Source organism: Pieris brassicae, chromosome 1, assembly GCF_905147105.1.
Source record: "Pieris brassicae chromosome 1, ilPieBrab1.1, whole genome shotgun sequence".
NCBI classification, from domain to species: domain Eukaryota; kingdom Metazoa; phylum Arthropoda; class Insecta; order Lepidoptera; family Pieridae; genus Pieris; species Pieris brassicae.
This window is the reverse complement of record NC_059665.1, coordinates 13668823-13680470: the sequence shown is the minus strand read 5'-3', so window position 1 is coordinate 13680470 and position 11648 is coordinate 13668823. Positions and strand designations below refer to the sequence as shown.

The 11648-nt window shown below is 31.6% G+C and overlaps 1 protein-coding gene across 1 annotated transcript; it reads right to left on the bottom strand.

Moving 5' to 3' along the window:
• On the bottom strand, positions 1–11415 carry LOC123714730 (beta-1,4-glucuronyltransferase 1-like). Its single transcript, XM_045669184.1, has 4 exons — positions 9966–11415; positions 6292–6412; positions 4103–4228; positions 1–2299 (listed from the first exon to the last, which is right to left on the bottom strand). Exons 1-4 carry the CDS (start codon positions 11063–11065, stop codon positions 2090–2092), a joined length of 1557 nt encoding a protein of 518 aa, XP_045525140.1. The 5' UTR covers positions 11066–11415; the 3' UTR covers positions 1–2089.
• Between the last annotated feature and the right edge of the window lie 233 nt (positions 11416–11648).

Below are 11648 nucleotides of genomic sequence, written 5' to 3'. Positions count from 1 at the left end.
ATGACATAAGAAATGATATATGCTAATAATATTTGAAATTATTTAAATACATCTAAAGCACATTAAATACATAAATTTATATACATTTGAGATAGAATTACATTCCCTTGTTTCGTAACAATTTAAATAGAAATTCATAAATATTTATCAGGAACATTCACTTTCAAAACTACGTAGTACGTAAAATACTAAAGTCTATTCCAAAATTCGAAAAAGATAATCAAAGAGACACTAACAGTTATATAAACTTTTATTTGATAATCGAAAGAAGTAGTTTGTTGCTATGGACCACACATATGTGGTATAAAACATGTGTGAAAAAAATAATAGAGGCGGCCCGTAGCGAGACTAAATTTTACTCTATAATTCCGAACATTTTTTCAGAAACTTCTTAAAATATTGTTAAAAATAATATTTATGCCATCCCATAATTATTATTCAGTAACTTCAGAAAGTAATCTCAGATCTATTGAATAATTTATGATTTAGCAATCCAGAACGCGGTATACTTTTCATCGAGGAAAACATTTTCATCATTCAATATACACTATTGAAACTTAAAAGTGGTACTTTTAAGCGTTTTCAAAATGAAAACTACAGCAAGGCCAACTTAAAATATCACACTGGACATCTGTCTCTTTTAGCTCCATAATTTTAATGACGGAACATTGCAAGGACAGTTCACTCTTTAAAACAGAAATCGTAAAATACAATAAATACGTAATTGAAAGCAATCGTGCAGTCCTTCGAAAATATAATATCTATGTCCGCTGTTCCAAGGTAACGTTATTGAATTTTGATGAGGTAAAAATCTATTGTATTAAATCGACATTTGTAAATAGACATTCAGCCGATGTGGATATCGTATCGTTATCTCGCCTGTAATATTTTTTATGGAGCATACATTTGAATAAACCTGCAACGCCGTGGGCCGACCTATTAGGGAACGGTTTTTCCCTAAGTCTCATCGGTTCGAAAATCCCATTACTAGCAGTTGGTTCCACAAAGAGGTGGTGCGGGACAGAGTGCCGGGAGTGAGCTAAAAAGCGCTGTTGTGGAATGCCAGGCGTTGATATCGAAAGAATTTCGAATACTGCCTCGATGTCCAAAGTACAATTACAGTAACATATATTTTGTTGTTAAAATTATATTTAAAAAAGGAATATTTTATACAACTCTATAGTTCAATGGTAAATTTAAAACAAAAAATGAAGTACATAGTTAAAAATTAAAGTTCCGAAAATCGATAAATATAATAATGGACAGAAACTACTCGTAGCAATTGTAACTGCGAGGATAAAACAAAACACAATCCACAACTGTTTCATTAATAATTTTCTTCCTTCTACTCTTCATCAGCCATCTTTGGCTTCTTAACGAGCTGGTTACATAGGCATATACACTGATTCCTGGCACCATTAATATGCCTTATAAGTATATCAAATACTTATTACAATTATCTTAATACTAGACCATTTCAAAAAGGATTTTAAAACACTTTTACAGTGTTTCCCAACGTGGGCCCCACAGGGGGACAATGGACAAAGAATATTATTTACATTTTCTTTTACATTAGATGTTGCGAGTTTTTTAAAGTGGTCAACGAGAAATTTCAATGTAGAGGTGTACGCGATAATCAAATAGGATAATTTATTATTTGATGATATCATACGAATATCAACCATTATATTTTAAAGGGTCTGTAAATGCATTGTACTGACAATGTATTTAAATAATACAGCCAATCTGTGCGGCCTATATAAATTCCTTTATTTCGGCGTATTTGCAATGGCGCAAATGTTTTAATGACCCATATTATGAACGTGGTTAAAAGTAACACCTTGTAAATAATAGAGGCAACCACGTAATAGATAGATATGCAAAGGTGCAGAGTAAGTACTTCAGTAAAATCGTCCTATAGCTGAAATCCGGTTTATAGCTCATTCATTCAATCTGATCAAATAATCGTTCTCTTAGAAAGACAAACACCTGTAACGTGTTCTATTTTTCGTTACCATTAATTATATACATATGTACCCCATCTTTAGTCAGATAGAGGCGACAATATACAAAAAAGGCTATATAAACATTAAGTAGTATGCTTACATCCCCACGAGATCTTACACTTAGGTCGATCGGGATATTTCTCCTTAAACGAAGCAATAATGTTTTGATATCGTTGTCGATTGAGGTACTGGGCTCTTGCATTTTGAGAAGTATTCTTGTTGGCCGCGGCGTGGCAGAGGAATCCTCCGTCGAGTACCACCATCCGATAGTCTTGAAGACACAGCTCTAACATCTGTGAAATATCGGAATGACACAATACTTGTAAACTCCACCCTAACGTTATCTAATTTGAAGAGCTTTAAAAAAAGTACGCAGATTAATGACACATATGAACGTCAGTAAACACGAATTAATGGGTAAAAATTTCATGAGATAAGGATTATGTTCACACGAACTGGAAACCTTAAATTAGAGTAATTGCTCACCTAAGCCGTTACCTCAATTGTAATATAATATCACAAAACCCACAAATACCCCCAAAAAAGTAGCTTTGCACTATATTTTTTAAATACCTCATACAATTTTGTACCAAATTTCGAAGCACGTAGATAATACAACTGCCGGAAGCGGTTCTTTTGTTTCGGCGTCATCATTAAAAAAATTCGATAAAAAACTAATAAGTTACAAATAAATTTTATAAAACCTTCAAGGTACCGCAAAATTAATGAAAAATGAAATATATTGAGAATAGCGAGATGATTATTTTTCAGAGCTTCTCAGAAGTTGATTAAACCAATCATATTGCCGCGAGAAGGATTCCGTGATGAATTTAATAAAACATTCAAGGGGAAATGAAACGCCTCCACTTGGAAAATACTTTTTTCATTAAGGTAAATACTTGGATATTGCTATTTCATAACTAATAGATTCTATGGACGGGTAACTAGGAAGGTTAACTTCAATCGAACTAGTGTTAATAAGTATTAAAATTGAATATGTTTCGAATTTATTAATTTAGTGGGAGACATTTGGTTTTGTATATTGTCTTAGTGTTTTCTTTTATAATATATGTGTAAGTTATAAGATTACTCATGAATAAATCTTACGTCTGAAATTCTTGACGTACAAAATTGACGTATAATGATTAGATGAATTTTTATACGACTATATTCCTGTCAGAAAAAAGTTTTATTATTATTATATATTGTAACTTGTTACTTTATTAAATAGATTAATGCTGGTATACTGTTCCACAAGGGCCTAAGCCAAGTGCACATAGTGTTTTCGTGGTTTATTATTTTATAGAAAACAATTCATTTCGGATTCTTCTTGCTGTTTTTATATAACTGCTTTTTCCAGGATAATATAAATTGACGGAAGTCTAACATTTTGTTAGATACATTTATCTATTTTGGGTTTATTCCAGTCGAAGACTAAATTATATGGAATTGATACGTATTATTATTACGAATAATAGTAAGAAAAACATTTTGTTTTTTTTTTTTCATAATTGACTTACCTATATATTAAATGTTCAAAGTATTTATAAATAGCACTAATTGTATATTGGCACGTGAACAGCTGGATCGACAGTATGGAGGAACTGCTACAGCAAAAGCCACAATTGGCGAGAGGTGGCACAGCACAGAGAGCGCTGGAAATTGCTCGTTTCATAGACCAAAAGTATATATATAAAACTTGTATAAATAAAAACTGATTTCATAACCGCCTGTGCAGTTTAAGCCCTTTATAAACTATCCTATATTTTGCCAATCTCATTCTTCTTGGGCCATGTCTCAGTAAATGTAACACTCCAAAAGCCTCTAGAGTACAACACACAACGCATTGTAAAGGGGTATCTGGTATATCTATATATTATTAACACATAGCTAACGCTGCCCTTATATAATGAATGCCGGAACATAGCCATATTTACTTACAAATACTTACCAAACAAGATAATCCATAATAAGTTACGAATTCTTAGATAAAACTTAAATCATTTTTTGATAAATAATTTAATATTATAAAAGGTTGGAGGCGTGGCAAGAAACACCGCCAACACAAAAATGACATATCTCATTTGTCACATCACCTGCGTCATTTTGTCCTGTCTTCCGTCCCAAGACAGCATCTCACTGTACCAGGGCTCCTTGTTAGTTCCGAAATAAAGCGGCTCCCAGCGGTGATAGGGATATTCCCTTCGAGCTATCAGCATCGGCTGAAAATATACCTCGGTAAATATACATTTTCAAGACATTATTAAGCGTTATAACTAAAACCGCTACAATTCTTGACAGTTGTAGTTCTAGACTTGTAGAAATTGTAGATAAAATTGTTTAATTGCTTTTTTATACGCAAATAGGTTATCATTCTTCCGTATGTGACACAATTTTTGAGTTGGCGTGCCTGTTTCTTTACGACCTTTACTTTCACTGTCTTGATACGCAAATAAATCGTTAAGGGCACAATCGGGACTCGAACTCACAACTTCAGGATTGACAGTCACACAATTAGACTAACACAATCATTATACAACCAAAATAGATATTCCTAGTGCAGAGTCCGAATAATGTTTATCAAGTCTTCGCTTCAATAGTAATTTTTTCGCCAAAAAGCATTAAGCTTTAAACACACGAAATGCCTCTTTTAATTTCTTTAACAAACAAAAGTACCTTCACTCTTAATAATATATCTTACATACTATGATCAAATTGATACACGTGTCTTTTGAAGGATAGGCTAACTAAGAATCATATTCATTCAATACTAGAGCGAGATCGATGTGTCAGCCTGCAGACTCATTTTCTCTAAGACTCAATATAAAACATAATTTATAATTTAAAATAAAACGCCTTTAACTTTGAGATGCGTCAATACATATGCAAATAATAATTAGCATTTGTAATTGCATGTACACGAACTTCGCGCTGAATCAGTCTGCATACATGCATCGAAAATTGAGTTTAGTAAAGAGCCTAGTAAAGAGCTGGGTTTCCTTGTATAGAGTATATTAAACTTTACAGGAGTTGTTGCTTAGTTTAGGTACCCATTATAATAATACAATGTAGCCAGAGTGGATAATGTAACCTTAAATCTACGTAGATTGAGATATATTTAGATTGTCGATAAATGCTCCACTATATATTTGTTTTATTTACTAACCATTACTACTACTTGCAACTAAGAATCATTTCTACCTATAACTAAAACACTTGATTAAATAGAATCTGACAAAAATAAATAGAAATTAGGAAAATAAAGCGTGACGTGGACCTGTCTGTATTTAAGTTTACCAGCAAGTTCTTGCTTTGTCGACCCGAGACAGATCGATAACACTGGATATTATGGTTTAATTCATAACCTTTAAAGCCGAGGTCAAAAAAACACATTTGGTTAATCATTTTGCAAGTTAAAAAACGCAACGATTAAAATGTGACAGTAAGTATGTGAGTTCTTTTTGTCCGTTGTCCTAAGTGTCCTGGAATTGAGAAATAGTTATTGTATATAAATAATATTGACTGTCGTGTATGTTATACTATAAATAACTTTGATTTTTAATACGCTTCATCACACATTCTAACCCTTCAATATAATCCCTGAACTTTAAAGGAACCAAATTCAATTTTCAAATTCAATCGCCTTTTATTAATTCCGTCTCAAACGATCAAGCCTTAATTTACTAAGCTCTACCGAAGCGATAAATAATTAGTCGACGATTAGTAGGATCCCACTATACGGATAAAATTGGATCGGTGCCTTCACGAAGATTGAACTAGCTGCCAGTTCCCGCAAACTAGGTTGACGTCTGAGAATGATGGATTTCTATAGAAAAATACAAAAGGAAGGCGCGAGAACATTCTAAGCAATTCAACTAGTAATATTTATAGTAAAAAAGACTTTCACGATTTTGTACGTATGTGTTATGATAAAAAAATGTAATCAGGATATTAGTTTAGGCAGAAGAAATCCCTAATTTCCTTTAAAATAAAATTAAACAATTACATCAATTTATAATAAAATGAAATCTCAATTTCAATAACAATCTACGAGAAGTAAGCGAAACAAGGATAAATCTTTTTTATAAATCAGACGTTTTTTTTTTTGTTTGAGTTACATTTTTACCTTATTTTGTAAAAAGCTAAATAATAAATCAATATTATCACAAATAGCCAAGCCTATCACCTCCTAACGAGAATACGTCGAATTACCAATAACCCTGTATATATTGAAACTGCCGCTAAAAAAACGCACAGTATTTTAAATTTAAATATATAAACAAACCTCTAGTGTATTGTGTGGAGACCGTAGTAGCCAGGTCTGAAGTCCGGGAAACCGTTGACAGTGCGAACAAATCTTTTGATGAAAATACATAGCGCGGTTCGAGATTATCATATTCACCAACCTACAAAATAGTATACTGATTAAATGATATTTCTCGCTGATTGTATTTTTTATAGTATGAAAATAGTTAGTCACCGCTACTGAAGATATGTTAAACTTTAAATATTTAATATGAAAATTTAATATATTTGAAAGAAAAATTTCTAAAGTACGAAATGACACAGCACACTCTAGATCATAAAGATGGACACTTATACATTGAAGTACTACGAAGATATTGAATTCTAAACGCATTATACTTGGCATTGTTTTGCTATCGGGTTCCCGACGTCATCTGTTGTAAATAAGTAATTAAAAAAACAATTACGACATCAATATTAAAAGGTATTTTTTGAATTTATAATATATATTATGAAGCATATCAGAGTACCTAGTTGTAAATATTTAATATGAGAGTTCAATTTCGCTTCTTTGATGTTATTATTTGTTACTACTAGCATGCGCGACATTGTCTTAATTATAATCCAATATATCATAGTCACCGTTGTCAGTCGGCTATTCAGTAAAATGTGTAGTTTTCTCCTATAAAAGCCGTACAAAGCGCATAAACTGTGTATTTTAAAATTATAATTAATTAATTTTGTTCCAACTGATTCTCTCTCTCTTCATTATAACAGAACAAAAACATACTTTTTCTAAAATCCGTAGAAAATGCTTCCACTACATCTCATATACCGACAGCTGTCATTTAAAAGACTTATCATAAATAGTTTTATCATATTGAAACATTAATATTTTATGTTATACAAATAAAATAATAGTAAATAGCTAATATATAAAATGACAAGTTTATGTCTCGATAAAATAAATGAGATAAAACGTAAATTCATCTTCCAAGAAAATATTTCCATTTGATTGAGCACTTTGTTCTAATAAATGTTTCAAATGTAATTTAAATTTTATTTGTCTTAGGCATTGTATCTGTAAAGTTATCTTATTAAAGTTCTAGTATACTTAGTTATTTTATGTAAACCATATCAAATTTTCTAATTTATATAGCTCTTAATGGTTTCACTGTTACTGAACTAAGTTACTCTTTCGTCCCTTTCTGTTAAATTGTGTTTACACTAAATTAAGACATGTTACTTTAATTAAAACAGAGCAATTCAACTGATTTAGTGTTTATGAGTAAAGCAGTAGTATTTCGGTTAATGATCAACTATAATACGTTTAACGATATTTCAAAAGTGTAGACAAAACACATGATATGAAAAATCATTGGTATTGAGTACTAATGGCAGTATCCGATATAACTTTGTTGTACTACTCATATATCATGAAATAACCAATTTTTTTTTTATTATTATACTATTTATTAACTAATTTGATTATGACATAAAAAGCGGACAACAGACCATAGCCAAGCTTCCACCCGCCTAAACTATCTGTCATCAATTTCGTAACTTTATATAATCTGTGCCACCATATACAACAACAACAACTGACATAAAACAAGCTTCGCTTATGGTGTAAAATTTATTACCAGGGCCAGAACATAGACAAAAAGACAGAAAATTTAAAACTACCTAAACGAATTGTTTTAAATTAATAATGATTTGTTTTAATAACTAAGGATTATTGTTAGAAGGACACGAAAATATTTTAACGTATACATCATAAAGTATATCAAATCGACTAAATAAGAATAAAAAATATGTTAAAATAAACTATTTTATTATATATACGATATCAAATCAACTCTAAAACCATAAAAAGATATAATACGTATATAAATCAATTAATGTCAATAGTACTTTCACAAAACAATCAAAATTACCTAAACTAGATGATAAAGATAAAAATAACTAAAACATTGTTTGTACACATTATAAGTGAACCGACCTATATTCTCAATACACAATTTTCTCTCAATATGTTACGCGTTTGAGACATCGTAAATTTTATGATCTACATAAAGCTTTAAACTCGAGATAACACCCAAAGGACTGCGACATATAACGCTAACATTTTCCAACACCACTATTTATCCTACACTGAATATACGTAAATAACTTTACATTTTATATTAGAACCACCTCTAGCTTATTATTTTATTGTAGATAGATGCCTCATGCTTATAATATAATTAATAAGAGGTAAAAATTCAGGAATATTTAACACTAATTAAAAATTGCAAACTACTGTATTAAAAAACTTCTAATTCATTATTGACAATGATTATAAAACGTCAATCAAAATATCATCCATATAAATATTTATCTTAACTTTATTTCGACGACTTGCACTTGCTTATCACGGCATCACACGTGAACGGCTAAATCGATTTCGCTAATTCTTTTTTGTTGGATTTGTTATTGTCTGGAGAAGGTTCTTTATTTAGAAAATTGAAGATTACTTACTTAATTAAGTAATCATGATTTTTGATAGCAAATATTTTTCTGTCAGTGCATAGATAGATAGCTCTTTTACAATTCAAACTATTTTCATGTAACCTTTTGGCATTTCACATAACATTGACAGAATGCGTGCTGCAAATATCGTCAAAGAGGATGTAATAAATGTGAATATCGTTTAAAACAAATGCTTCGATTATTATATTGATAAAATACATATAAAATAATTACAGTCGCTAATTGTTTGTGGCATTAATCTTGAAAATCCACGTGTTTCACATGGCCAGTTAAATGTCGCCTGTTCCCATGTCGGAATACCAACAAAACGATTTATATAAACAAAGAATGTTGAATATCATAAAACATTTTTAGGTAAATATACCAATTTGAAATTAATATTCATAGTTAAGACAGGACAACGTTTGTCGGGTCCTTATTACTTAAATCTCAACATCATTCGAAATATGTATAAGGTCATCTTTTAAATGTTAAGACGTAAGCTAACTTACCCTATGGCACATCAAAGTTGGTGTTGCGATAGTAACATGTTTTTTGTAAGCAAAATTTTTAAATTTAATATATAGTGTTGTGAAATCTCCTTAATTTCCTGCAAGCGCGCTTATCTAAATTTGTATTAAAACGGAAAAATAAGCCAAGCCTAAAAAGCTAATTAACCCGAACAAAATACGTGTTTAATCCCATGATAACAAAATAAAGGAATTTTGTTTAAATTGGGTTAGAGGCTTAAGGCTTAATGTGAACAAACTGAATCTACATTTACACTTTAATTTAATAGATTGAAAATGTATTACGCAACTTTTTCTGTAGATTTTTCTACGTGCAAATGCCATTTTTTATTTTATAAAAACCGCAAATGTAATTATTTTTCCTCATCTCAAAATGTTTTCACTACTTTATCTTACGTTTTTTATACGGTCTACGTTGATTTTATCCAAATTTAAATCCAATAGGCTTCTATGTCATTATTTTGTTAATTTTATAAACTGTCAAATAGAATTCTTAACCACTCGTTTCGTCTGTCGTTTATCTAATTAGACAAGAATATATAATAATACGGAGCTTGGAACTGAAGAAAAATCTTTATACTCAACTGATCTTTCGAGTAAGCGTGGTTAATTTATAACAACATATAAAACTGGCATCCCTCTATCGCGGTAAAAGCACAATTTATCAACTTACGTGTCTTTGTCGTGAGGAATATCCTCTCCCCTTTCAACTTCAAACAGTGGCACTACAAAGACCGTCTTAGCGAATATACAGCCCTCGTCGCGTTTCTTATCGCCCATAAGTTTCCTCACCATTCTTAGAAATTTCGGAGCTAATCCGAAACTCGGCACCATTTCTATATCCGACACAATGAAATAGTTTGTCTTCGACGCATTCCGTGCGATGTTTCTTCCTACATTTATTGGATATATCATTTTATGTTCGCGCCGAAATGTAGGTATGTCGGATACTTCAGGCCCCGAGCAATCGGCAAAATGCAAATTCGGTGCGCTTTCCTGTTTCTTATTTACTTTTACCATCATTCGTTCAATTTTCCTTTTTCTCACCCATTGTACGTATTCAGCTCTGGATTTACGATCCAAGATCCTGTAATTATCTAGCTTATTTTTTAAAATGACATCACTGGATATGTTTACAGCAACAGTCGGTATTACCGTGGTAGGTATAAAGTCCTCTGGTTTCCTAATTTTTGGTGGATATCGTTTAGGGTAAAATAAATGTACTGACACTTTTGACATGGCAGGATAACATGAACAAATGTGTTTTAATATTTGAACAGAGACGTCCATATCGTAGTTGGGCACGTACAACGCTAAGCTGATTGGGCCATCCCAATACTTGGCTATTTCAACAATGTGATAAATAAATTCTGGCGTTGCTTGTGTAGCATACGTCACCGCGTCATACTTTGTGTCGTTAGCATATTCTGTTCCTCTGATTGCATTATATATGACTCTATAAGGTCCAGTGATACCTGATTCAGGAGAAGAAAATATTGGGAAAGTTCCCCAATTGATGTATTGTGGAAGACCATAATTAAATTCACAATAGCTTTTGTTTTCATTGGGCTGTCGACCTCGTAGGAAAGCTCCAGGTTTGTATTCAAAATCTCCAATTTGTGCATACGCGTGGGGTCTTTCGTGGTGCTTAAATGCATATAAGTGGAATATCACAGTAAGAGTAACAACAAACGAAATAAATAGAAGTAACGTAGAATGTCTGCGTGTAAGTCTATACGAATATGCCCCGCATACTCGTAAACATCTCGACATGTTTCTAATTCATTGTAACTTTTAAGTTTCATTTGGCAAACATGTTTTTGATTTCACTCATTTCTTGCCAGCTTAAAACTATCATTTTATGATCCAGAATGCTATTATGACATAGTTTAAACCATGTCGTATGAAGTATTTAAAAATATATACTTATTCAGAATACATCTACTGCAACAACTCACAACACACAACCTAGTAACCTATTTTTGTCGAACTATAGAAACATCACTTCACGTTTGTTTTCAATAACATAACATTGTCAACACTATAAATTTTGAACCTCAACATTAACTTGATAGAATTTATATTTTTAATGTAAATATTGCAATAACAAAATTTGTTTCGCCAGCAAATTATTTGACAGATGCGCGCGCATATCTCTATGGTTTGAGAAAAGACAAGGAAAGTGCGAAACAGCGCATGTCGGAAGGAAATCAATAGTATTAAACTTCTTTTGTTGAAATATAAATTCACAGATATTATCGCGTTGTTATCATTAGCTGAAATTGGATGTATTCACACTTACCCGTAATAAAAATACTAAACGCTAAAGCTCTTTGACAAATAGATGCACGACTGC